Source organism: Aptenodytes patagonicus, chromosome 1 (assembly GCF_965638725.1).
Source record: "Aptenodytes patagonicus chromosome 1, bAptPat1.pri.cur, whole genome shotgun sequence".
In the NCBI taxonomy this organism is placed as follows: domain Eukaryota; kingdom Metazoa; phylum Chordata; class Aves; order Sphenisciformes; family Spheniscidae; genus Aptenodytes; species Aptenodytes patagonicus.
In genome coordinates this window covers 223,979,880-224,007,814 of record NC_134949.1, presented here as the reverse complement: position 1 = coordinate 224,007,814, position 27,935 = coordinate 223,979,880, and the positions used below count along the sequence as shown (strand labels likewise).

Sequence of the window (27,935 nt, the reverse complement as noted above, 5' to 3'; positions counted from 1 at the left end):
CACGTGAGCATTTTGTGTCCGAGTCACACAAACATTAGTTGCAGATGAGTCAAAAAGACAATTCTTTTCTGACGCTAAAAACTCAGCAACTAACACTTAGTGAAGGAAACACGATTAGTGCATTCTTCGATACATGACTTTTCCTCATTTAAATACGTCCCAAATATCAACTCTAAGACACACTATGTTTTTTAACCTATTTACATGTTCATAGCTGAGAGAACTCAACCCCCTAAACATGTCTTCCTCATGATTTTGTCACCTAATTTAGTCTTGTGCCACTCTACAACTACACCAAAGGCAAAAGAAGGCCCTTCATGCTGAAGCAGTTTAGCAAATGGTTATTGGCATGCCGTGATGTTTTATGTGTCTAATTTATCCTTGCTGTTTTTTTTAAACAAAGCTTGAGGAAACTAAGCTTACAGTTAACCCTAAGAAGGTCCTTTTGTCAGGTCACCCTTACCCTCTGGTGGTACGTGCAGTCACTATAAGCTGTAACGCCTTCGCTTGCAGTCTCATGTGGTGAATAATGACCACTTGTCTACTTTCCACGCCGCTGTACATGAACTCCATTTTATAAGTTTCTTCCAAGATCTGTCAGACAGAAACCACAGGAGTAACAAACCATCAGACCCTGTTAAACTCTTGCACAAGCATGATCACAAGATTCTGGTATTTTTCCTCATACTGAGGAACACATTAATCCACGAGTCTCATCCTTTTGGTGAAATTCTTCACAGCGTAAAGCGGCACCTAATACTAAAAGGTTATCTTGGCTATATTAAAGAAACAATTCATGAAACTTGGCCTGAAATCAAGCGCTCCCTCCATCAGCAGTCTATCTTTTGGCACTGCATTTTGGATTTCTGGGGGTAGAGCACTCACCGACTCCGGCTGGCTACTCTGGAATACAAAACGTGAGCAGCACAACAGAGCAACCTCAGTGGTCCTGCTCAGGTTTGCATTTTTGGAGCTATATTTGACAAAGTTCTCTTGGAAACAACTTTACGTTCAACAACGCTTCACATACTGCAGCAAAAGATGGGAACCATCACCAGATAAGTATCATCCTGGGCTATTTTAGATACACGGTTAAAAGCTTAGACAGCACATTCCACCATTTTACTCATCGTACTTTATCTGTCGAATAGATGGGCTTAAGCAGACAAGAGAAGTGCTCAAATTAATACAGTCGAGTTCAGTATGACTGTACAGAAACCAAGAACTTGCAAGTTATTTAATAGGAAACACTCCCTCACTTTGCATTGACAGGAAGCGTTCTACATTCACAATCACAACAGATAAAACTTCCCAGGGGGTTCACATGCTACTGAGAAGGGCACCCAAGACAGACAGTTCAATTAGAGAAGATTTAAAAAGCTGATAGGCTTTTGTTTCTACTATCCCTGGGGACAGCTGTCAACAGCATAGAAGGTTTTGATGCACAGCAGTACCTGCCTCTCATTACATCTTAATTAACTGAAGACTCAAAATGTCAGCATAGTTTCCCAGCAGATCCATGAACTTGCTTTTACCCTAGATTTGTTTCCGGATTATTTAATAGCTTGCTTTCTCCTTTACCTTTTCTTAGTGCTTAGCTTCAGTTTTCCCAGGATCAGATCGTTTATACATCACAGAATCAGAATAACTCAGGTTGGGTGGGACCTCTGGAGGTCATCTAGCCTGGTCCCCTGCTCACAGCAGGTCTAATTAGATCCAGTTACTCAGGGCCACATCAAGCTGTGAACGCTTTCAAGGACGAAGATTCCCCCCATCTCTCTGGGCAACCTGTTCCAGTATTTAACCTCCCTTACAGTAAATTGTTTTTCCCCTTGTATCTAATCAGAATTTCTCATATTCCAACTTGTGTCCATTGTCTCTTGTCCAGAGCAGTCTGGATCCGTCTCATCTACACCCTACGATGAGGCAGCAGCAGACAGCAGTAAATCCACCCTGAAGCCTTCTCTTCTCCAGGCTGGACAAGGCCAGTTCCCTCAGCCTCTCCTTGCAGGCAATGTGCTCCAGCCCCTGACCACCTTGGTGGCCCTCTGCTGAACTTGGCCCAGTTTGTCAGCATCTTCCTTCTACTGGGGAGGCCAAAACACAACACAGCCCTCCAGATGTGATCTCGCCGGAGCTGAATAGAGGGGAAGGATCACTTCCCCAGACCCGCTGGCCACACTCTTGCTAAGACAGCCCAGGATGTAGTTGGCCTTCGTTACTGCCTCATGTTCAATGTGTTGTCCACCAGGATCCGCATGCTGAACATCATGAGGTTCCTGTCATTCCACTTCCCCAGCCTGTCCAGACCAGGCTGAACAGCAGTTATGCCCTCCGGCATCTCGACTGGCTCCTCAATTTGGAGGAGCCTTATCACCCACTTACTCAGCCAGAATCCTGCCAGTTTGGTGAAAAGGAAATGATGGGAGACTGCATCAAAGGCTTTGCTAAAGTCAAGGGATACGACATCCACTGCCTTGCCCTTGTCCCCTCAGAGAGCAATGATGTTGGTCAGGCATAATTTCATAGAATGGTTTGGGTTGGAAGGGACCTCTAAAGCTCATCTAGTCCAGCCCCCCTGCCATGGGCAGGGACATCTTCAACTAGATCAGGTTGCTCAGAGCCCCGTCCAACCTGACCTGGAATGTTTCCAGGGATGGGGCATCCACCACCTCTCTGGGCAACCTGGGCCAGTGTTTCACCACCCTCAGCGTAAAACATTTCTTCCTTATAGCTAGTCTAAATCTGCCCTCCTTTAGTTTAAAACCATTCCTTCTTGTCCTGTCACAACAGGCCCTGCTAAAAAGTCTGCCGCCATCTTTCTTATCAGCCCCCTTTAAGTACTGACAGGCTGCAATAAGGTCTCCCCGGAGCCTTCTCTTCTCCAGGCTGAACAACCCCAACTCTCTCAGCCTTTCTCCAGAGCAGAGGTGTTCCATCCCCCTGATCATTTTTGTGGCCTCCTCTGGACCCGCTCCAACAGGTCCGTGTCTTTCTTGTGCTGAGGGCTCCAGAGCTGGACGCAGTGCTCCAGGGGGGTCTCACCAGAGCAGAGGAGAGGGGCAGAATCCCCTCCCTCGACCTGCTGGCCACGCTGCTTTGGATGCAGCCCAGGACACGACTGGCCTTCTGGGCTGCGAGCGCACATTGCCGGCTCGTGTCCAGCTTTTCATCCACCAGTGCCCCCAATTTGCCCTTGGGAAATGCATTTTGGTTGTTCCCAATCACCTTGTTGACCTTCACTTGCTTAGAAATGGCTTTTAAGAGGAGTTGGTCCATAACCTTCCCCAGGAGTGAGGCGAGGCCAAGCAGCCCACAGTTTTCTGGATCTACCTTCTTGCTCTTCTGGAAGCTGGGTAGGATGTTTGCCTTTTTACAGTTGTCATGAACCTCCACCACTCATCTTTTGAAGATGAGAGAAATAACTGCACTTTGGGGAACTAAGATTTCCCTGGACAGACTACGGCAGTAGAAGATCAGAAGCGTATTATCGTTGCATGGCCAAGGAAGGGCTCGTATCCGAGGACTTGTCTCCACACAGACCCAGCTGCTTCTGCCTCACCTGTTTTGCTGCAGCAGATGCTAACGCGTTCTGCTTCAGGTACAGAGGAGCTGCCACATTCCACAGCTTCTCCTGCAAGGCCTACAGAAGAAAACCGTGAAATGATGATAAATACCCAGTTCAGTCTAAACATTATAACGCCGCGCTAGATGGGCTTGGGAGCAGGGAAGATGCCCTGTCTCTTGGCTGTACGCCAACGGGTTGGTTGAAAAAGCAGGCCAAAGTTTTCTTTTGCGCTTTTAAATACAACACAGGGAACCAAGGCCTCCAAAATAGGTACTGTTCTATAAATACACGGAGAGACCTATACAGCTATAAAATACAAAACAGAAATTGAGAGTAATATTAACAAAACTATGAAATAGAGACTGGCTGAGCCAAACTCTTCAGTACTTTTTAAGGAGAACTTTATGCAGAATGAAGAAACTTATTAGAAAAACAATAGCCCACTGCTTTATCACCTCCCTGAGACCAAGATCAGGGCAATCTCAGATTGCAGGCAAAAAGTGGAAACAATAACAACTGTCCCCAGAAACACACCTACACAGTCATATTTCTGAACTCTCCTATTGACATTCTCCACCCCACCAAAGATCCTGGAGTTACTAAGAATACCGCATGTAAATCAGCTACTGATAGTCTTATTTAAGAAAAAAAAAAAAAACAACAAAAACAAAACCACACAAATACCCAGCCACACCCTATTTGCTTTTTGATTTATGTTTAAAAAAAATTAAGAAAGCTTGACTGGATGATTTATATCACTGCCACCTTTTTGAAGCTGCCTGTCCTTAGATACGGCTACACACAAAGCTGGCTGTAGCCAAAGCTCAAGAACATACAGACTGTATCCTTCACCTAGGTTGGCTGCAGAATCCCAGCTAACTACCCCTAAAATCACAGGTTATGGAGAGCCTTTAAAGGTCTGGAACCTTTTGAGCCTCGAGAGGCTGGGAAATGAAGATACTTTTTTCCCCTCCCAACAGCTTCTTTCTGCTGGGGAAAGAAGCAATTGGAAAGAAATCTACTGAAAAGGGCTGCTCTGACATTCGGGTTTCTCTCTGCCACATCAGAATTTCTAGTTGTATGGTATTACGAGTTACTTTTCATTTCGGCCACATCGCTGACTCCTCTGCATCACTGACGTACTGTCTGTTCTACAGCTCGAGCCAAGCATGGCTGGTGCAGCATTTACTCCCTTCTTCCAAACAGAGCGCTCCGCTTTGCCAGATACACAAACCATTGTTCTCTGAGCTAACGTACGCCGGCTCACTCCAGCCAAACCCTGAAGAATGGCAACAAAGCCACCTCCAAATGTTGGTCCTCTGCCTGGATAGCACATTTTGCTTTGGCAAAAGTTTTGGATTTAGCTAGGAATGTACCGAGCTGTAACACTGCTCATCTAAGATACCTTCCTTGGGTGATAAATGTATCCCAAAGATTTGAGGGCTGCCATGAGATATGCCAACTGGCAGCTACGTGTTTAGCAAAGAAACTGAAATCCTTTCTTGGTTTTACATAACGAAGCTTTTATTGAGTCCCTTCTGGAAACCTGTTTGTTGCTTGCTTTAGTTCTTGCTTTACATGTGTATAACTTACATTCAACCACCGAGAGAATGCCAGGAGACTAACTGAAATACTATTGCCAGTTGATAGCTCGAGAAGCGAAACAAAAAATTAGTTCCTGTTTACAGCAAGAAGCTGACTTTGAAAAGGGTTGCTGCCACAGTGTCAAAGTAACCACTTCATCTGCTAATACCAAACAGACAGATCAGTTCAGCACTGTAAAAGAAAGCACGACTGATATTTTGCTCAATCAAGTCTAAAGAATTCCTTTGGCATTGGTGCCGAAAAAGCTGTCTACAAAACATTGTCTATAAAACCTCCACTTATAGCAGCAGTTTAGCAAAAAGCATTCCAGTGGCCACTAGCAAAGAAAAGCTACTCTCCTAACATAAAAGGCTACAGAGTAGTTGCCTCCATTGTGATTTCTGTCAGAAAATAAACTCTGCACTGGCAAAACGCACGTGAACCAACATAAGCCCTAGGTACAGAGACCTGCGCTGGCGTACTCGTTGGCAAAGTTACTGCAGAAGGGAAGTAGGAATATCAGAAATCCATGGAACCTGCGCTTTCATCATACATCAGTTTTCAGCACAAACATCAAAACATGAAAGTGCACCATGGAGATGGACTGGGGGCATTTTTGAAGAACAGCCCAAAAAACCCCAGATGAAGTCAAACCTTGATGAGGAGCAGCTGACACTGAAGGTAAGTTGCAGTGAAATCTGCCATCCCTGCCAGTTCTGACTGCAGTTCTCCAAGCCTCTGAAGATCGCTGAAGCATGTGGAAAAACAAAAAACAAACAAAAAAGGAAAATACCATATTGAGACAGCAAGTTAATCTAAACGCACTCAGAACACAGCAACAGCAACGATGAAGCCAGCTATTTCTGCGTCTTGCTTTTTCTTATCCTTACAACGAGCACCAGAAACAGTAGCAAAACAGGCACTACAAAACAGTTTGCACCTTGGGACTCGGCAGCTCCTTTCTTCCTGGAGGCTGACACGAGCCCAGCAGTGGAAGCACTAAGTCTGTCAACCTACTTCACTCTGCAGCCCTATGGGAGCCGTACAGCGTAGCAGTTCCAGATCTAACTTAAAACACTCCAGACTTGCACAGCAGCTAACGACCCATTTGCGTTACACTGCTGGGAAATCTAACTATTCGAGTTGGCTAGGAAAGGTTGTTTGGAACATGTCAGGCTCACGCAACCAAGCATATCTGAAATATAGCTGCCTTTTTAAAACAAGCTGAAATCTGATGTACTGATATTTGCCCAAGTAGCTGTCGTGTGCTGTCTGGTATTTCTTGTAACTCATACAGCAATAGAAGTAGCTTTTAACTTCACAGAGGGGAGAAAAAAACCCAAACAGACAGACACTTAACGGAACCCAAAAAGGCTTTAGTTCTCTACTCTTAGACATGTTTTAAAATCAAAAGCGTGTATTAAGAAAACAAACCACACTTTTTGTTATAGAACTGAAAATAGGTTGGATGATGTGGATTCAACGTCTCTGTTCTTCTCTGTATTTTGCTTTGATCCAAAGCGTACTAAAATTGTCACTCTTATTCCCATGTTTCCTACAGTATTATTAAAAAGATTGGTTTTTCTTCAGATGACGCTTTCCTTTTGTTTATTTTAGATTTATCTTTGCATTTATGATGCAGTCCTGAAACTTTGACTCTGCCAAACCAGAAGGTTGCTAAGCGCTGACACATTCAAAAAAATCCATGAGATTATCTGTATAATTTGCAGCCAAAGAAAACCTCTCCTAAGCAGAAGGGCTGCGCCTTCCTTCAGTGCAACAACAGTAGAGCCAGCCTGAGCCCTACATAGTGACTCCATTTAATCTTTTCCCAGACAGAAAAGAACAGACTCCTGGGTGCTTAATTCCCATGTCATACTTAATGCATCACAACACACTAACGGGGAACAGGATGTCATCCCTCAGCTAACAGCTAGGCAGATATTCTGTTTCCCAGTCTTCTACGGTTCCCAATCCCACTAATTCTATTTCCTTACAAATCTTAAACAGATTTCAACATCCCTGCAAGACAAAAAAAATTCCTGCTGTATAGATGTAGAAACTAAACCACAAAGACCAATTTGCTAAAAAAGCCTGTCTTGCAGTTTCAGCTGCAGACCCTGGGGGAAGAGCGTCAGCCTTGAGCGTGGTCAGAAATGTAAGTCCCAAGTAGACACCAGCTCCACGAGGTCTGCTCTACTTCCCCTGATGACAATAATGATAAAGGAGGCAGGAGTTATGTCCCACCCGCAGAATCCACTGCTGTGAGCTTCTTCTATCCCTCTCCTCTCGGCAAGTTCGTGCAGGAAACTCTTGCCCTCTGCAAAATAACCTTTTTGTCTTAAATCCTCCCTTCTCTTAAGGGTGGAATACAGCAGCTGGTTTAGTACGGTTCCTGGGTGGTGATCCCAGCAGGAAAAAAGCCAAGCTAATAATTTCCATCAACTCCAAATCATTACTGTCCTTTACTGCATGTAAGTTACGCACGCAGCCATCTCCGACACGATTCCTACACTCAAAATTGAAAACATTCACAGCCTGCGAGGTTTCCAGACCTTCATCGTGCCTGTAAGATTCTGGGTGCTCTGCCAAGAGATTACCCGTTTCAAGCGTTTAGTGCTTTGAGACTAATGTTTTAGGCTGCGCATAGTAGCTTCAAAACAGCTGAGGACAAACCACAGTTTTCACAGTTGGGTTTTCAGTGAGGAGCACACTGTTTATTCTCCACCGCAGGTGGGTGTGAAAGAGATTTACAGCTTTACAGATACAGAAGAGGCAGGTATTTTGGAGGAAGGAAAAAAAATAAAGCTTTTTGGAATTCCATATTCCAAACAAAGCATTTTAGACTGTTTTTCTAACTCTCAAAATAGGGCTCTTTTCCTCTTTCCAAGCAGAGGAATCGTATTGAAAAGATCCTTTTCAAGTGTTTCGTTGTGTAAATCAGTCCAGACATGAAACGGAAGAGGCAGCATAAAACCCACATTCAGAAGCCATACTGTACACCCTTATCTATACAAGAGCAGACAGCAACACACAATAATATTGTCTATTCCAGGAAAATCTCTCTCTGATTTTCAAACTGATGCAGAATGCCAACGTCCTTTGTGAGTGGGACTGGCGCTAAGAACCCAGCAAAGCACCCGAAGCAGGTCCTCTCGCGCTGAATGAAAGGCCACAGGACGTGGAAATTGGAAAGGGGACAACCCCTCCTCACAAAAACAAAACAAACCCCCCCGTGTACGTACATTAAAAATAATATGATCAAAATGAGGGACTCGTACAGGGCCAGAGAACTAAGAATGACACACAAGGCTGTCATCCATACAAACTGAAAGTGTATTTTACCATAAGCGAGCAGTCCAAGAAGAGCACCCTCGCCTGACTCTTACCACGCTCTGAAAAGACGTTCCCCCAAAACACACACTGATTATTCAGCGGGGCAGAGCCAGAACTGAGACCACCAGTTTTGTTTCAAATAGGCCACGAACGCTGTTTTATCGCAGTGCTCTCTAGAAGGCGGCTCAGACTAAGTGCCCGATGGCAAAGTACAACGCTGATATTCAGAAGCAAAGCACCTGCTTCAGAGAAATTGGGAATCCTAACCCATCTTCCCATGAACAGGTCAGCCTGCAGCCTTACCGGATGGTAAATTCCAGCAGCTCCTGTATGCCCTGCGGGTCAAGGTGCTGAAGGTTGTAAACTCTCTCCAGGCTCTGATGCAAGAACTGCTGGGAAGGATCTTCATGTGGTGTAATACTGGGAGAGACAGGGGAGGACACCAGCTTTCTACCTGGCAACTACGCAAGAAGAAACACATGGATACACAAGAGTCTTAACGCAAGTAACAACACTGCAAAATGCTGCCGCGTTATTTAACAACTACCGACTGAGAGCTCGGATTTATTTCTCAAATTCAAAATCTGTATCAAGGATTTCAAGGCTACATCTTTTATCTTTGCTAGTTAATCCTCTCCATTTTATAATCCACTTGCAGCTAGAGATCTTCAGGTTAAACTTCAACATCCCTTTGAGGGAAACATCTTCCTCGTCTACTAACTATGACACTGTGAAGTAAAGGGAAGTCCAAGACCACACAAACCGCAATTCATTTTATGAGCTGTAATAAGACTTACAACCAACCTGTACTTCCATGCAGGAAAAACATGCTTCAAAGCAGCAGGGAACACATCTCACCCGCGAGTAAACCATTTAGGTAGGACACAAGTCAAACGTTGAAAGATCTACAAAGGCTAAGCTCCCCTTCCCCACACAGTCAGAGCTACAGAAAGCTCCCAGGACCCCTGCCCTCCCGGTATTCTTTCCTAACCAGCAAACCATGTGCTATTCTCACTCGAGAGCAATAACGTTATTATTCTCCCCAAAATACTACCAAAACCATATTGTAACAATTTAATATTTGGCTCTCCTTACTTAATGTACATTTCAATATTCATTCGCTTGGTGCTTGGGAGAAAAAACTTTTAGAATCGAAGTGTTAACACGCAGACAGACATGGAAGAGACCAACAATATTCATAACAGAGTGGCGAAGTGCAAACCAAAGCGGTTCAACTTACTCTTAACGGAGGAACCAGATGAGAGAGACTGTCCCGAAGATAGGCGTAATGTCTGAATGTATGATCAGAGAACAGGGCAGGCATTGTTGGGCAACTTTTAGCAGCATTAAAAATCAGAACCAGAACAGCAATGTCTATTGAAATGAATTGTTAAAGAAAAATAAACAACAGCAAGAGCAGCTCCTTGGGGATGGCAAGTTAAAACAACAACTCAACAACCCTTTCTTTGCTGGAGATTGTTTAGGAAGTTCTTTACAGTTGAAGAACGCTGAGCAAAACCCAAAGAGGCAGCTGTCTGAGCAGATGAAAACAAAGTACAAAGCACAAACATTACAGGATGGGCCGTACTGGAGGAAGGACGTTACTGCCAACGTGGGATGGGTCAGAGGCGACACAAAGGATAGGAGCCAGGGATTATAAATGCAGAACATGCTCATTAGGTGGAGTTTCACTCTTCCTCAAAGCTTACGCTGTGCTTACCAGTTTGGTACCCAAACACCACCTAAAATTAAACATTTACCTCTGAGTCTTTGAAAATTGCTGCATTTCCTATGATGCCCTGAAAAGCATCCCTCTTACACAGACTTAAAACAAACCAAAGAATCAAACACGGGAAAATGATTCTAGAATAGAAAAAAACATTTTTTCTGTCCATTTGTGGTGGATGCCCCATCCCTGGAAACATTCCAGGTCCTGAGCAACCTGATCTAGTTGAAGATGTCCCTACCCACGGCAGAGGGGTTGGACTAGATGACCTTTAGAGGTCCCTTCCAACCCAAACTATTCTATGAGTCTATGATTTTCACAGTCTGAGAGCCCGAGAAATACAGAGGGCAACCAAAAGCTTTAATCAGTTAGCCCAAAGGCTGGGGCACTCACCTGCAACAAGGATGACCCCAAGCATAAGATCTCTAACAGGAGAACGTGAAAGGGTCCCACTGCAAAGCTTATGATCGTCTGGGCACCCGCCTGCATGGGAAAAAGTAGGTTCAGCCACGGAAGGGACTGAATCCATGTCTCTCACCTCCTGAAAAATCTTCTGCATCCATGGGCTGCCAAGCATAAAGGTTTCCACTTGACAAACCAAGTTCTCCTCTTTACCCAAAATCCTTTCCAAATTTTCAGCTGAAGCTATTCAGCTAACCTCATTCAAATTTGCTAAGTGCTTTGAATCAAACAAAACTGTGTTTTTAATTAACAGTTTACACTGGAAACATACCATTCAGGTCTACCTTGTAGTTTCTGGCCCCCAGGCCTGTCTTCACATAATGTATCTCCATAAAATTTGGTGGCAAGTTACCTCCAGAACATTCTCTAAAATAATATTCTTTGGTTCGGGGCAGGAAGGTGCACTGAGCTAAGTAACAGCTTTCTCCTCGCACCAATGCTCCTTCAATTCTCAACTCATAGAACAAATTTACTCAAATTATTACTCAACTACCTGATTATGGATTAATCTTTCTCTCCACCCGATTCTAGCCCTTTTCAATTCTCACAAGGTATTTATTTAGTCTGTATAGAAATTCTAGCTGATGGCCTGTGACTGGTGAGAAATAAGGAGTAGCTTCACAGAGGAAGAGAGTTGTTCCAGCCTAACATGTCTCAGCATGCATCAGAAATAACATTACGTTCTGCAATCGCACAGAAGGGAAGCAAGGAGAATGAACAACGGAAAAATGGTATTTTGTATTTCCAAGGCATCTCCTATTGTTAAAGATAATGTTATTACAATAATAGTTTGTATTCTAAAGCACTAGAAGAGCTAACATTAATATAAGGATTTCTGATTTTGAATTATTTCAAAAAGATGATACATTTATAGCGTTACGGGGATTCAGCCACTGCTGTACTAAGAGACAGTGCTGTTCTGTACACTGCACAAGAGTAAGGATAGGAGAAGTTTTACCTAAAGAGAAAACAGACAAGGAAAACCACTCTTCTTATTTAAGAGCTAAAGCATCTTCAAAATTAGTGCAAGCTAGACAAATGTTTTCACATCAAAGGACTCATCCGCAACGCCTAAACCTTAACAAATTGCTTGATAAACAGATTATTCATCACAGCATAAAAAAAGGCCAATTATACCACGTTGGTATTTATGAAGATGGTTCCAGATAACAGTTATTCCATCACTTGCTGAGTAATAAAACTAAGCGGCAAAGGGATTCAGAAATAGCTACAGGATTGTCTGCTACAGTTTGAAATGGTTTAACAAATGTGAGCATGAGGAAAATATGAATAAAACCCATTACAGTCAAAATGATCAGCTGGCTTCATTAAAAAGATACAGGCTGGCTCATCCATGTCTGGTTCTGGAGTGTCAAAGAACGGATGCGTGCTCAGCAGCTCTGGGACTAACGGAAGCACCAAAGTGGGATGCCTGCTTCCCAAGAACTTCAAGCATCTGAAAATACACAGATTGAAATACTTCTTAGTAAACATGTACATTGCAAAATACAACATTTGAAAGCATTATCGCTCTATGTTGCAGCGGCACTTTGACTACTGTCCAAGCCTACTGTCTCTTCACAGCTGAGTACTTGCATCAGTATTTGATAGGATCCAAGAAAACTGAGAGGACAGCTTGAAAAAGCAAGCAGTAATAAAACCGTCCAAGAAATACTTAACACCTGGAGCTATACAACCCCAGAAAAGCTTTCATACTAAACGCTAACAAATGAGTGTATTTTTTCCTTCAGAAATAAAGGAGTGAGGAGGTAACAATCCAACGAAATAACAAAACCCAAAAACCCCAAACTCCGAAAACAATGTAAGAGTACACTGGAAGACAAAGACGACTAAAATAAGTGTTTCCAATAAGAAATTCCCAAGAATTCCATCTCAAACCATGTGTGCTAGAGCATCACTTCCTTTATTGCTTCCATTGAACAACCAAAAAAAACCCTCACACAAATGTTGATTATTTTTGTTCAGACAGAAAAAGTCCCTCCAACAGCACAATGCCACGTAGCCAATCCACTTGTCCCAACCGATATAATCAACTGCTGGTAAATATTACTATTTAACGCAGTGTCAAGTAAGCACAAAACATGAGTTGCATAGAAGAGATGAGGTTTTAAACCGAAGGTTGAATTCATCTTTTCTGGGAATGCTTTGAGTGCTCGTAATAGAGGGCTGTTTCCAGGAGTGGTCATCAGTTCTGGATTCCCAGTACAAGTATTGACAAGCAAGAACACAGAGTTTCTACATCAGTCATGAATACGTACAACGCTTAGTACAGCCACCGTTCCAAATATAGATAGAACAACAGGGCTGTACACCTGCAATACCTGTTACCTCCTTAGCTAGCTCAATATTTGCCTAACACCTCAATTACTAAAAAGATTAGGAAAATAAACAGACACACAAGGACACTGAACACACTCACTTCCATATGGATTCTCTGTCTGTGGGATACTTAGTTAGGTTTTTCAGCAGCTCCACCAGCGCAAGATGGATGCCTTCTTTAGTTGAGACATTGGTGCAACACAACAGTTCATGAAGCGCTTCCCGAATGTCCCTTGAAGAATCCTAAAAAAACCAACCCAGACACCTTTGAGTGCCCAGAGAGAAGATGTGCCTGCATATACAGTTCCTGTTCCTCGCCTGAATTAGTACTAGAGGCATCTGAAAAACAGCGCACGTTTCTAGTTATCGTAGCTAAGCACAGATGAAGCGACAGACCAGGCAACCGCTGCAGGGTCTCCTGCTGATCTCACCCACCCACGTGCTTCATTTACCGGAATGAATGGGAACTGCTTCACCGCTGACCTTCTCAAGCAGAGCAAAAAACACTATTTGGTTTGGGTTGGGTGATGTTGTACCCTTAGGCATAGGCAATAACAGAAAAGGAAGGCCCTGGGTAACTCAGCAAAACAATCACCAAAGATTGTTTTATCGTCTTCGGAGAAGCCTTTTATCACCCAAGAGCTGAAGCTCAATTCCACAAGCCTTTAACCCAGTCACCAGCCTCCAGGGGGTTTGCATAAGCGTTGAGGACACAGCAGTGGCTGGAAAGACTGGATTAACAGTGATCATCTATAGGATAAAGGAACTTGACCTAACTACAGGTTTATAGATGGACAATAAAAAAAACCACAAACCAGCAAACCACACTTAGAAGTTTGGTCAGGAACTTTGTTATGATCATATGGGATCCCTAATGTACCACTTCTAAAGTCACACTGCACCCATTTTATTTTTTAGGCCAGGGTGACGTTGTACAAAGGAGCTCATGCAATCTCCGAGCAGTATTTTTAGAAGTGCTGTGGCTGAACTCCAGCTTAATTAATTACATTCCTTCTGCCAAAAACCACCTTGCTGTTCCATATCAATGTTTTATACTTCCTTGCTATCAGCATTTGTGTGGCACTGCTGGACAGAATGTGAAAATTTGACAGGATACAAGAACTGGATGCGTTTCAAGGGTGGATTATTTTTTTTTTTTAAATTATAATTTGCTAAGTATCAGCAGCTCATTCATCACTGTCTTACACAAAAGAAGAAAGAGCAGTGCTCTTGCAAAGGCTCTTAAATGACGGCCAACACACAGAAATGATCAAAGGAGAAAAGCACAGCAGGGCTGCTCAGCCGTTCCTTATTTTGGTGGTGGAAGGCAGACTATGACCAAAAGAGAAGACGTGCTCTAAGGACTGGAATGAAATGACCATGGAGGTAGGATACTCCAGGTGAGTTGCATGGACCGCTGGAAGGGCAGTACGGAGACAAGCGAGGCAGAAGACTATGAAGGGACAGAGAGGAGCACAACTCAACAGAAACCGAGATCAAGGACAAGAGGGAAAGCAGAATCCAAAGCCTGGTCAGAAAAGCAAGGAATAGCTGGTAGAGTTATTCAGATAAAGTCAAAGCAATGGGGCGAAAACAGAAGTTACCCCATCCCCAACTGTTCCGTATTTACACTCTCAGAACAAATTGAGGCACCGAAGTTAATGCTATTTTTCCAAATCCTTTATTTTGGTACCGGAAGATAGATTTTACAGAAAGCAAGCAAGCACCTTTCGGAATCAGACAAACCCATTAAAATGTTAATCATTCTCACAATTCTGCTATCCTAATACCTTATAATAAGTATGATAATATAAACCATAATACATGTATGATTTATCATACACGATAAGTCAGCACAGAAGTGTAAGACAGAACCCCAGTCTGACTAGGATGTTTTTATACCTTGATGCACAAGTCCCCAGCTTGAACAAATGTAAATCAACTACATAAAAATTTGAGGCGCCTCAATCTCATTGCTGCATTTGCAAATTCAGATCATATTCCACAGCATTTGTTAGACTGATAAAATAGGTTAGTTAGTTTGCTTCTTCCTGGGGCACAACTGAAAGAAGCCACTGTTGCCCTGGGTCAAGCAAACAGCAGGTGAAGAGACAGAAATAGCAGATTTGCAGCACCGCTCGAGGCTGGGAGACTACCCAAAAGCAGCAGAAACTTGCCTACCACATGCAGCAGAATCAAAAAACCACGCCTCAGGGGCTATAGCTCAGCAAATAAATCAGGTCTGAGGGGAAGCAGTTTGGGACACAGCACCGTTCGTACAGGCGAAATCTCTTCCCCTTCCTGGATCAAAGCCATCAACCAGGAACAGCAGCTGACTCATGCTGTCCCCTGGATCCTGGCTGAGAACGGACTGGTTGGGAAAGGCCAAATCTATACCGCAGAGCACGCTAACAAACCCTCTGAACAGTCAGAAGAGAGATCTCTGGCCTGTGCCCTGTCTCTGCTTGGTGAGCAAAGGTGTAGTGAAAGCAGCTGAACAAAGGAAACAAAGAAAATGAAGTTGTGTTCAACATGAAGTGGTGCAGAGTGCTGGACCACAAAACAAGACAGAAGGAAACACACATGAGGCAACAGCACAGTGATCAAGGGAAGAGTTTTTATCTGAAATTCATCTACTTCAAAAGTATTCTGTTGTCCTGGAGATGACAAGCTACTAGACCTTAGGAGCTTTTGGGCATGCTCAAAGGAGAGGAAAAAAACAACAACAAAAAAGGTGGACAGTTTCAGCTCAGAGGAAGGGGCTGATTAGCTTTATATAATTATAACACCTGAAAGAAAGCAGGAATGCAATTTTTTCCCTCCTCAGGAATTTCTTACCTCCAAGACGGCTAACACAGTATCCAGCTGGTCTTCCCGCAGCGTGATGTTGTTGGAAATTTTTCTCATTGTGTGTATTGACTGCAATCTCACCTCCTCAATTTCGTCATTAAACATGTCAACCAAAAAATCCAGGCACTTCTCCGCAAAAGAAGGCGAGGACTGAGCCAACATACAGAGGGCTTCAACCGCAGCGATCCGAACCTCTGTTAAAAGACAGGGAGGGAATTAATTGTTAGTGCTGTTTGAAGGGACATACCACCCAACAGCCAGGCCTCATATTGTTCAAGGACTGGGCTAAGGGCAGGAGATGCTAAGGAAACCCTGAGGATGATGGAGACTAAGCAAGGACCATTAGGGACCTTTTCACAGGCAAGTCTTCAAATCAAAAGCCTCACCTCTAACACAGCACGTGCTGCTGTCATAAGCATCCGCAGAGGGACTTGCAGGTGAAAAACAGGCCTCCTATCCAGCAATAAATATTACGTATTTCATAGCATGTTTTGCAAGTGTAGCTATAACGCTGGTACCTTAAGCAAACTGATTTAGGTAATTAAACTCTGCTTGTTTTATTCTTCCTGACATTTTAATTGCTCACAGAGTATTCACTGCGTTTTAAACTTGCTGTGCAGCACTTTATGAATTGCTGAAAAGCCCTAGAGGATTTGCATTTCGGCAGTACACAGAATGAAATTCCTCTGCTTCGTGACTTTGGATTCCTCAAAAGAAAGGAAAAAGGTGCCACCTGATTATTAAAATTACTCAGAATTTAAGCAAAAAAGCATCAAAAGGTGTCCAGAGTGTATTCATGCTGTAAAACTTAGCAGGAATTTGAAGAATGCCCAAATATAACAAGCTCAAGTGGAGATGAGATTCTCTTCCCTGCAGCCATCCTCGCCAGCTTCCGTAACATTTATGTGCCGGGATCATAAAAAAAATAATTAATCTGATGTCTTGCAAACATTATTGTTTTAAACATACTTTTATTTTTCATTCAAATTAGCTCATCTTGAAAACATTTACTTAAACTCGTGTGTAGCTTGTAGGCCTATTGTTCTTAAAGAACATACTCGATTCCTGATGATTCTGATTAAGTAGAAAAATGCAAACACAGCAAGACCCCTGCTTATTCAGTAACGAAGCTTTTGTCACAACTACGAGCCTCCGCGGTCATTAAGACCAAGGTATTAGAGAAGAAAAACATTTTGCCAATATTGCTTTCCTAAGCTGACACACTAATTTAGATCTAAGTTACAACATGGGATTCAAGAAATGAAGCAGCGTTGTGAGTAAGGAAGAAGAGAGCTCAGCAGTATTTAAAAACGCTGCAGCGGGAGGAGAGAGATCTACGTTATTTAAAGATCTGTGTACATTCCACATCTGTCCATTTTATCGACATTCCCCAATGGCACCATACCGCCACAAGACCTACGGCGCAAGAAACTGGAGAACGTGTTTCACAGGTCAACGGACTGAGCCAGTGAAAAATTTTTTTACTGCTAGTCAGAAAAAAAGGAAGTTGCATTTTCAAGCTTCAGGGAGAGTTTAGCTATTAGGAAAACATGCTTTTATTTGCAGGAGTCGTGGAACAATAAACTTTTACAACACAATCTACAGCGATATTTTTGTTATGTACTTTCTAATTTAGCCTTGTCCTTCCAGTAACGTTAAAAGCAAATTCATGAATAACATTCGGAGCTCAGCATTTTCATGGTTCTATGCAAATACCAGCCGTTCTCAATAGCCTTAAGAAATATAAAACTTCACTTTACCCACGGGAAAGTTGGGCTGCAAAGGGTAGCACACAGACTTTCCTGAGGCCATCAGCATGGTCAATGCTACAGCCAAACTGAGGAGCTCAGGAGTGCCTGTTGTTCCAGTTTGACACTCGTAATTCACCTCGCTTAGAAGAACAGATCAGATCTAATCTGCCGGAAAGAGACTACGGCCTCCAAATCCATCATAGCAAGACCCTCAAGAGATCAAAACAATAGCACTGTGGAACACGGGTGTTGCCATTAAAGAAAAAGAATTATCAATAACATTGCTAAAGATGTAAGCAAGACCTCGCCTGAAATTTAAGTACCTGAAAACATACAGATCTAGCCACCAGTTTTCAAGAATAACGCATTCTAACTGGCCAAGAAGAAAGCTTTTATAGCAGCAGAGCGTAAAAGGAGCCTAGCCTGTTTAGCCCCTTGCAAAATGAAAGTTGTCTATTAATTCATCAGGGAAGCCAGTCCCCGAGAGAAGCAGCAACTATTTAATCTGAAACCTACCACTGGCTAAGAACAAATGGGCATCAATTGGCCATGGAAAAAATTGGGTTGGAAATTAAATGAAAGCTTCTGTTTGTTGGAGCCGGTGGATTCTGAAATATTTTGAAAAATACGTGGGTTTGTCTCCAGTACTTCTAACCTTTGTTAGGGTGGAAGCTGCCATGTTTACAAAATGAATGATTACTGGGCTCCATGGACACGGGTTCCTTGCAGTGCCATGTTTTAAACAACAAGTTCTATAAAATTTGATTTTCCTTCCTGCAGAGAAAACACCAATTTTAAACAGCAGCAACTAATGTTGCCAATTTAGAGCCACATGCCAATTTAAGTCAATAATAAACAAAAAATAATCCTAGTGGGTTTCTGGATAACATAAGCAACCACTTCTTGCCAGATATTTTACTAAAACTTTACTGTTTATAGGAAGCTCTTTGGTTTTGGCTGCTCAACGGAACATTTCTACCCAAAATTCTGTGCAACACTGTAGCATCTTTGAAACAAATGCCATATCAGAGATCACAACGGAATAAAACCCCACCACCCTGAAGTCCGCGACTTGTTAAAAAAACCCAACACAATAGCCAAGTGATCTATTTTGACCAACCCCCCCCCCTCAAAAAACCCAAAGCTTATTAGCCAGCACACATCTCCTCCTTTAGCCAATAAGTTAACACTTACCATACATCTCATCTTCCAGGCCATGAACAAAAGCCCCACAAGCTCCCGATTCAATCAAGTTTACAGCACCTGTATCAATTTCTTCTTTGGGAGCATCATCTCCCCACTTTCTGCCACTTGAAAACTCCCCAGAGCTGTAGAGTTCTTTGGCTCGTTCATGCGCAGTGCGCTTCCTCTGTCCAAACAAGGTTTTCAGTTACAACCATGGCAAACTTCAAAGACGACCGAACAAAATTTTAAATGGCTTTACGGGATTTGAAAATAGATGTAGCTAGAGGCTTAGACACTGACAGAGACAGGCAAATGCTAAGAAAAGCAAATAATACCTTCTCTTCTATGAATATTTCTAATTGCCAGTAACTCTTTGTGTTTTTGATGTTGGGAAAGGATAATAACTAATGCATTTTAATTAACATATTCTTAGACATCTATTATAAGAACAGCCAAACTGGGTCAGAGCAAAGGCCCATCTAGTTAAGTACCCAATAACTGATCTGCAAAAACAGATGCTATCGCTTTGCAGTTCAACTCGTTAAACTGCAATTAAATATTTCAATGACTATCGATACTATACAGTGTTCAGCAACGTGTAAAACGCGATATTCATTCGGCATGCTCACGAGCCCATCTCCTTTCCCCCCCACACTGTGAAGAAAGCTGTGCAGCACTTTCTTTAATGGACTTTACAAAGCAGCCCACGAAAGCTAGCAGCTCTAGCTTCACCATTCTTTTGTAGGCAGAAAAACTGAACGTAATACCTCGAGCGAGTTGCTTAAGGAAGGAATTTTACTGATTAAGTTTTGCTCGTAGGGCTCAGGAGTCCCAGCCTCTAGCTACTCCTGTCTCTTGAAATGTCAATGTCTACTGGTCAGATCTTGAAGGAATTTTCCATAAGCTTGCTCCTAAAACTAGGATGCAATCTTTCCATGCACAATAAAGCTTTCAGCCAAAAGCCTGTCAGAAGAACACAAACGTTTACCTCTCATCTGCCAAACCTGGATAGCCTAGAGCTGTTTATTACATGCTTGGCTAATGAAACCTAAAACTAGCAATTGCTTCATTTACTTTAATCTAAAAGAAAACCTGTCATCATCAATTAACTCTCAGCAGCCCCAAGGCAAGGACATGGCAGACAAACACACTCAACATTAACATCCCTGTTGTGCGATTTTAGTACACTACACAGAGTAAAAACAAACCCAAACATTTACATACCCGCAGATCTGACATGAGCTTCTTGTCAAGGGTCTGCTCTAAGAAGTGGGAGCTAACTTGTTGCATAGAACCCTAAAGAGGGGGAGGAAAAAAAAAAAGAAAAATCAAAAGGAAGAAACAGGATTATTCTAAATTACGCCATATAATTTCCTGATTTATCCTAACACAGCACCCAATCTTATTCACTCATTCTAATAGCTTCATACAGTGCTTGACACTACCGTATGTCAGAGCCTGAAGAAGTTTACTTAAGATGGTCAGACCATCTTATTTTCCCACTGAGGTTAATATGGTCTTTCCCGAGTTCAGTTGGTTGACACGTCCTGTGCTGGAGAAGTAGGGGGAGGGAATTACGACAAGTACTTGTTTTTTTCTGGATACCCAACCCTCTGCTCTCAAGGAAAGAATCACTGCAGAGTTCAGCTGAGAAACTTTTGGGTTTCCTCAACCTCTCTCATTTCTTTGTTCCCAGAATTTTGGTAGAAATTTACCTATACAGTTTTTAAACATCCTCCCATTTCTTTTCAAATATACATGAAAAGTAAAGTAACATAAGATGAACTATTTTCAGATAGAGAAGAAAAGAATGCAACTTACCAATAGCTTAGCAGCTTGTACTCTAACAACCCAGGAACCATCGCTAACCATATGACAAATTTTTCCAAATGCATCATCAACCAAGCGAATTTCTTCATTAGAAGAAGGAATCGGGACGATGCTAACACAGAGAAACATAAATCAGCATGCTGATCTTATGCCATGCTGGACGGCATCAAGGAAGAAACAACTATGCTGAATTCCTATGGATGTGCAACAAATATCAAGAACCAAACCTTCATCCGGATCAGTGCATTCTTATCAGGTATCAGCAATTTGTTTGTGTGAAATCACATCAGTTTTCTAACAGCTACTCCTGAGACTTACTGGCACAAAACTCCTGGGATTAGGATGATTACTATGCCAATACTTTGAGTCACTTTGCATACAGCGCGTACCTTTCAGGGTAAAGTTGACTGAGGACCCAAATGAGCTGAACCGCAGCACTGCGCACTTGCTCATAATCGTCTGCCAACAGCTTGCAGGCCTGAAAGAAGATTCACAGTCCAATATACCTGAAACATCTCCACGTAAGCTGTCATTCACTTCCCACAGCGCAATTCGTATCCTTACCATGAATCAGTTAGGACAGATTATGAAATTCAGTCTTCCCTTCTACTCCCTAGTATTTCCAAGTTTGATTAGGTAGGCTAGTCCTAATAAAGTCCATCATGCACATGCTGTAAAACTCCAGAATTGCCTGTACTATGCAGGAAGCACAAAATGTGAATCTATAGTAGAACTAATTTGATACAGGCTTCAGCTGCACAACCTTATTGACATAACAAACATAGGCTTAACGTGTACTCTCCAATGAACAAGGGTTTAAGACTTCGAGATTGCCAGATGACAATAAGAATTACATAATGCCTTGCCCTTCCCATGATTATCTCCCCAATAAACAATACATTCCAATCAAAGCATATGCTTTAGTGTATTTAAGCACAACGAGATACAAAACAGATCTTTATTTCCACTGCCATAGGGCAGTAAGGAATACAGGCAAGCTAAGTGCAAAATACTCCACCTCTGTTCAATGCCCTCCTCCTCTCAAAGGACATTGTCACAGAATCTAAAAAGCAAGATATGCAAACAAGTATGAAATAAATACAAGTTAATACAAGGTTTTACCTGACTGTAAATAGCCTGCTGTAATTTTAATCCTCTTTCATGAAGCTGCAGCTACAGAAAAAAAAAAATACACAAGAAAGTGTAACTATAGGTTTAAGTGACACAGACTAAGTTTTCACCACTGTTTTTTCTGCCTTGAGTAAACTTAGTTGTTTGCATTTCTTGATTGCTGCTATAATTAAAATATTTCATTATCTTGGCCATAAGTATTTTAAATAATAATCTTGACTTCAGTATAATTTTTTAAACTTCACACCCATTCATACTTTGATTGATTAGGAAAATACAATTTATATAAATACACTGTCTGTCCATTCTCCCAACTTTCAAACAATTGTTTAGTGTTAGCCATATTCAACCACACTTACAACACACATAGGTATCTTCAAAATAATTAGTTTACTACCACTCCTGAAACATGGACCCAAAAGTAGCATTGCCAATGAATTTTCATGCCCTGTAAACCTTTTCAGTTACCAAACCGGAGGAATAGCAGAAACCGTCGTACTAAACATTGTTTCTATCTGGAACAAAGTAGTATCATGAATCTGACTTATAAACAAAGGGATAATATCTGGTTGAATATTGTCAACAAGAAAGCAAACAGTTACTTTTCTGTATCCACTCCTTCAAAGTGAAACATGCCAGTGACAAAATTCAAGGGGGAGGGGGAGGGGGGGAACCCAAAGACCCACATACAGTAGCAAGGAAAACGATGATCAAGAACCCTAGAAGTGGTTAGTGACCCTGAATTCATTCAGGATGCTTCCGTGCTTCAAACGACAGAAAGACAGTTGACTTTGTGCTGTAATTATAAATTCAAGGTCATAAATCTTGCTATGGATTTGGTTGAACCCCATTGTAAAAGTCACTCAAATGACTTTAAAAAAAAAAAGTACCAAAAAACCCAGATTGAAATGAAAAAGAAGGATGAGTGCAACCTCCAGCAGAGGGAGATCCCAGACAGATTCACGAGCAATCTGACCTCCTCAAATGCACCCTGCCTCTTTCTTTGGAGTTTAGTATCATTAATTCAAATACCCTTGTTCACCATCAGGTTAGATGGGATATTGTTATAAACCTTAAGGGTAACAGAGGAACTTCTATATACTCACAAGCAAAATTCTCAAGCACGTGGTCTTTGCCTGCATTTCTGCAAAACTAAACACTTCTGAAGGGTCCCCACACTCTAGCCCGCATGAAAACCAGTTAACCTCATAACCAGTTAGAGAATGCTAATGAATGTGAGCATGGGGCAAACATAAACGTTGTTTAAAAACAAACAAACGGAATTCTTTCTGGACTTATCACACGTTTCCTGTCATAAGCAGCTTTCTACTGTGTGTTGGAGTACTAGTGGCTTATTGAAATTGTGGTAACCAATGCTAAATCAAGAAATACAGATTTCTCGGTAAAAGAAAGAACCTACATACACTCAAAAAAGCCAACAAATTAAAAAGCTTCTTCAACTATAGCTGAAACAGAAGTTCTTATGAATCACTAAAATGCCCTTTGAGATCTCACACTACTCTCATATTTCATGACCTAGCCTATTTTTCCCGGTAATTTTGATATGCTAAATGGACTTTTACTAAGTTAATTAAATAATGTCTAATCCAAACCTCTTTGGATTAGTTTGCAACCCCTTACCAGCTTCCTTATATAACCCCAAACAATTTATTCCACTGTACCAGCAATCCTTACCATGGCTTTTATAGCTGCTGTCCTAACACGAGGGTCCTGGTCGTTAAAATGATCTCCTATTATCTTCTGGACATCTTTGGCAGCCTGGCTTTCAACTTCTTTTGCAACACCTTTTTCCACTGGTCCAAGACAGCCAATTAACTGAAGACACTTATTTCTTACACCATGGGAAGAATCTGTCAGATGCTGTGGAACGGAAGAGAAGAATAGACATAACTGGATTGTTATTTTTCTTTCACCCCTTCGAAACAATTAATCATACTAAGACTCCTAGCAGTGAAAAAATGTTAGTATTGTAACAGTTTGTTGAGAAAAATTAAAACAATTTAAACACTGACTACATGTTTTTTTTCCTGTGGCAGTGATAAAAGTTTCCTGCCCCAGGGAGGCTGCCTTACCTTGCAGGCTACCTCTACCAGCCTCATCCTGACAGACGGATTCTCTGTGAGTTTTGTGCCGATCACCAACAGGGTGTCCAGCAGCTGAGCAAGGACTTGGTGAGACTCTGAAAAACAAACAGTGAAAGGCTACGCACCTCTTTACTGAGCTCTTCACCAGCTACAGAATCATAGAATCATTTCGGTTGGAGGGTCCTCCTGAAGCCTTCTCCTTTCAAAGGCCAGAACAAGCCCAGTTCCCTCAGCTTCTCCTTGCACATCACGTACTCCAGCCCCCGGCCACCAGGGTGGCCATCTGCAGAACTCACTCAACCCTACCAGCACTTATCTGGCACTGGGGAGCCCAAAACTGGATGCGGTATTCCAAATGTGGTCTAACCAGCGCTGAGTAAAAGGGAATAATCCCCTCCCCTGATCTGCTGGCTACACTCCTGTTGATACAGCCTGGTACACAGTGAGCCTTCCCTGCTCACTCACATTTAGCCTACTGTTCACCTGGACCACCACAACATTCTTACCTCTAAATTGGACAGATACGGGTTTGAAGGATGGACCGCTAGATGGATAAGGAATTATTAGCTGGATGGCCATGTCCAATGAGTTAGTCAACGGCTCAGTGTCAAAGTAAGGGGTGTCCCTCAAGGGTCCGCATTGGGACCGGTACTGTTCAATATCTTCATCAATGACATAGACAGGGGGACTCAGCAAGTTTGCGGATGACACCAAGCCGAGTGGTGCGGTCGACATGCCAGAGGGACGGGATGCCATCCAGAGGGACCTGGACAAGCTCCAGAAGTGGGCCCCTGTGAACCTCATGAGGTTGAACAAGGCCAAGTGCAAGGTCCTGCCCCTGGGTCGGGGCAACCCCCGGTATCAATACAGGCTGGGGGATGAAGGGATTGAGAGCAGCCCTGCCAAGAAGGACTTGGGGGTACTGGGGGGTGAAAAGCTGGACATGAGCCGGCAATGTGCGCTCGCAGCCCAGAAGGCCAATCGTATCCTGGGCTGCATCCAAAGCAGCGTGGCCAGCAGGTCGAGGGAGGGGATTCTGCCCCTCTGCTCTGCTCTGGTGAGACCCCCCCTGGTCCAGCTTGGGGTCCTCAGCATAAGACAGACACAGACCTGCTGGAGCAGGTCTAGAGCAGGCCACAAAAATGATCAGGGGATGGAACACCTCTGCTATGAGGAAAAGCTGAGAGAGTTGGGGTTGTTCAGCCTAGAGAAAAGAAGGCTGCGGGGAGACCTTACTGCAGCCTGTCAGTACTTAAAGGGGGCTCATATGAGAGATGGGGACAGACTTTTTAGCAGGGCCTGTTGCGACAGGACAAGGGGGAATGGCTTTAAACTAAAAGAGGGTAGGTTTAGATAAGGAAGAAATTTTTTACAGTGAAGGTGGTGAGACACTGGCACAGGTTGCCCAGAGAGGTGGTGGATGCCCCATCCCTGGAAGCGTTCAAGGTCAGGTTGGACAGGGCTCTGAGCAACCTGATCCAGTGAAAGATGTCCCCGTCCACGGCAGGGGGGTTGGACTAGATGACCTTTAGAGGTCCCTTCCAACCCAAATCATTATTTGATTCTATAAATGACATTAAAACAAAAGTGAACTGCATCAAGTAAAGCACATAAAAACTGTGAATATAACACAGAAAATAAAAATGGACTTAGTGAAGCCACAAACAGGACAACCTATATTTTACTGTCTATTAGAAATCCAATGCTAATAAACTCATGCCTTCTTGCATTAGCTCTGAGGAGCTAGCCTGCAGCATGGTAAGAAAAAAACTCCTCTTCAAACAACATTCCACTTTAACCAAGACAGTCCTCCAGAACAGAGCACTTCAGAAGCAACGGCTCTCACACCAAGATGCAAAAGCAAACTTTGCACTCCCTTAAAACAAAGGTATACAGCAGGCAGGTCTGAGCAACGTTTTTCTCCTCCTCAGAACGTGGTATTGTCTGTCATCATTCACAAAAGCAGAAAATAAATACTCTGAGCAACAATTCCCAATTATACACTTCAGATGTAAGGGCCTTGCCACTGTCCTAAATGCTTAAAGACTACATGATTCTGCCTTGATCTCAAGCACCACCTGAAAAGCGTGACTTACTCTCATTTTGAAGCGTGTTAATGGCATCATCCATAATGCAATCAGGGGAAAATCCTGCAGTCTTGGATAACAAGCCCAGCAAGGAAGCGATCTTCAATCTTACAGAGGCATCGTTCTCCTGGAAGGAAACGGCAGACACCTTCATTCGCTTCCCAGTTTGAAGAGCGTAAAACACTACATACAGGCAGGACCAATACACAATTCAGCACGAGGGTCTGAATTTTACTGTCAGGCTACTTCCTCCTCCATACGTCCACAGCACACCCCACAGAAAATCAACCATACCGGAATGTTTATGTGGCAGCTTCCAGCACGTTTCAAAATGAACCTCTTACTCCTAAGTCCTCAAAAGCACCTTCACACTGTTTGAAAATTTAAAGTTTAAATAAATCAGGTTTTCAAGATGCTGGAAAATTCAGTGTTGATCATGTTAGCATCTTTGCAAGTTTTTAATGAACGAATGGGAGGATTTTAGAAGAAGAATGGAGACTGATGGTCTCTTGACCTCTGCTAAGCAGCAAGGCGTGTGGGCTACAGAAAACAACTGTTTCTTTTAACAGTGGGGAGGAATCCTGCCCATCTTTTTTGAAAGAAAGAAACCCAACACAGCAAGGTAAAAAAAAATAAAAAAAAAAATAGAAGCATGTTAGCTGCATACATCTGCTCATTTAAGCAACAGCAAAAGCTGTCACAGGTGATAATTACAGAAATAAGCTTCACAAATTAGTATTCATTTTAAATACATTTTAAAAGTTCATACATTTCAGAGTTATTATTTTGAGTCCTCTACAGACTTGTGCACACAAGACTTCTGGTCATAACTGGAAGCTCTCTCTTTCATCCTATTGCCAAGGATATCCGACACAAGGTAGAAAGACAAAAAGAAGTCTGGATTTCATGCTTAGATCAGCAATTGTGCAGCGCTAAGCACAAAGGTGCAGAAATATTACAATTACAAATATTACATCTTTCAACAGGCGCAGAAATATTACGGTTACAACTTTTACGTCTTTCAACAGTGTTTAGGAGAGACTTCAGTGTCACCCCCCCCCCCCCAAGTGACAAACGTGATACCCGTGGGAGTAATCTCTTTCTCAACTGAGCTGAGAAGCATTTTCTTTTCCAGGGCCAAAATTATGTGCTTGAACAACGGTTACTGTCATTGGGCTACTCACATCAGTGGTAGGACGCACAGATTTCCACAGTGTAATACATTTGATCTGTACTCAGCATTTCTCACGGTTCTTTTAATAAAAGGACAACCCTCTCCACAAATACAGATGAAATCAATGATTTCAAAAAGGACACTTACAAAGGCACTTTTTAAAGCCTTATGAATAACGTCTGCAACGTTTTCATTACCGAATTACGAGCAGCCTCCCGCTCCAGAGGGCATTTTCTCCCTCCTTCTAATTGTTCACAAGCAAGAAATTAGAGAAACTTCTCTTTTTAGTTTACAGGTCTGATCGCCGTCTCCACAACCAAAACACCAGCAAGCGAAGGCGCCTCTAACCCCTCGTCCCGACCACCCTCAGGAGCCAGGAAGGGACTTTCAGAATCACCTCAGGCCACCGTTTGAGGACACACCGTTGCTGACAGCAACACCAGCTTACGGTACCCCGTCCCCGCTGCCGCTACAATGCTTTGCAGTCCTGTAGCTTTTTAAAAGCTGGTTTCTGTAGCAGGCTGTGCACTGAAAATGTGACCTTGTCTGTAGATTTAGGAGTCTTTTTTCTAATATAGGCTACAACACAAACTTCCAACACCAAATAACTTGCGTTATTTGATCAGGAACCACAGTTTTCTTCGCAGAAAGCTATGGAACTACACCAGGTTAGGTTCCTTAAGTTGTACACTTTTTTGAGCGGGGACTAGTCCAATGACGTAAGTAAGTTCCCATCCAAAAAAAAAAAAAAAAAAAAAAAAAAGTAAAACAGTCTCAACACACAAGCCAAAGCAGGTAGAGTACAG

General features: G+C 42.7%; 1 protein-coding gene across 2 annotated transcripts in view; it reads right to left on the bottom strand.

The window, feature by feature from the left end:
• INTS4 (integrator complex subunit 4) overlaps positions 1-27,935 on the bottom strand; it is a 38,819-nt gene that overhangs the window by 9,193 nt on the left and 1,691 nt on the right. For both annotated transcript variants that reach the window (XM_076328445.1, XM_076328446.1), the window contains exons 3-18: positions 25,965-26,082; positions 23,857-23,963; positions 23,459-23,644; positions 21,755-21,805; positions 21,022-21,110; positions 20,624-20,744; positions 20,027-20,098; positions 18,812-18,986; positions 15,855-16,060; positions 13,117-13,259; positions 12,017-12,132; positions 9,729-9,862; positions 8,792-8,949; positions 5,807-5,900; positions 3,563-3,643; positions 464-594 (exon numbers count right to left, since the gene is read on the bottom strand). In XM_076328445.1, the coding sequence (XP_076184560.1) occupies positions 464-594; positions 3,563-3,643; positions 5,807-5,900; positions 8,792-8,949; positions 9,729-9,862; positions 12,017-12,132; positions 13,117-13,259; positions 15,855-16,060; positions 18,812-18,986; positions 20,027-20,098; positions 20,624-20,744; positions 21,022-21,110; positions 21,755-21,805; positions 23,459-23,644; positions 23,857-23,963; positions 25,965-26,082 (1,982 nt within the window). The remainder of the gene's footprint in view (positions 1-463; positions 595-3,562; positions 3,644-5,806; positions 5,901-8,791; positions 8,950-9,728; positions 9,863-12,016; positions 12,133-13,116; positions 13,260-15,854; positions 16,061-18,811; positions 18,987-20,026; positions 20,099-20,623; positions 20,745-21,021; positions 21,111-21,754; positions 21,806-23,458; positions 23,645-23,856; positions 23,964-25,964; positions 26,083-27,935) is intronic.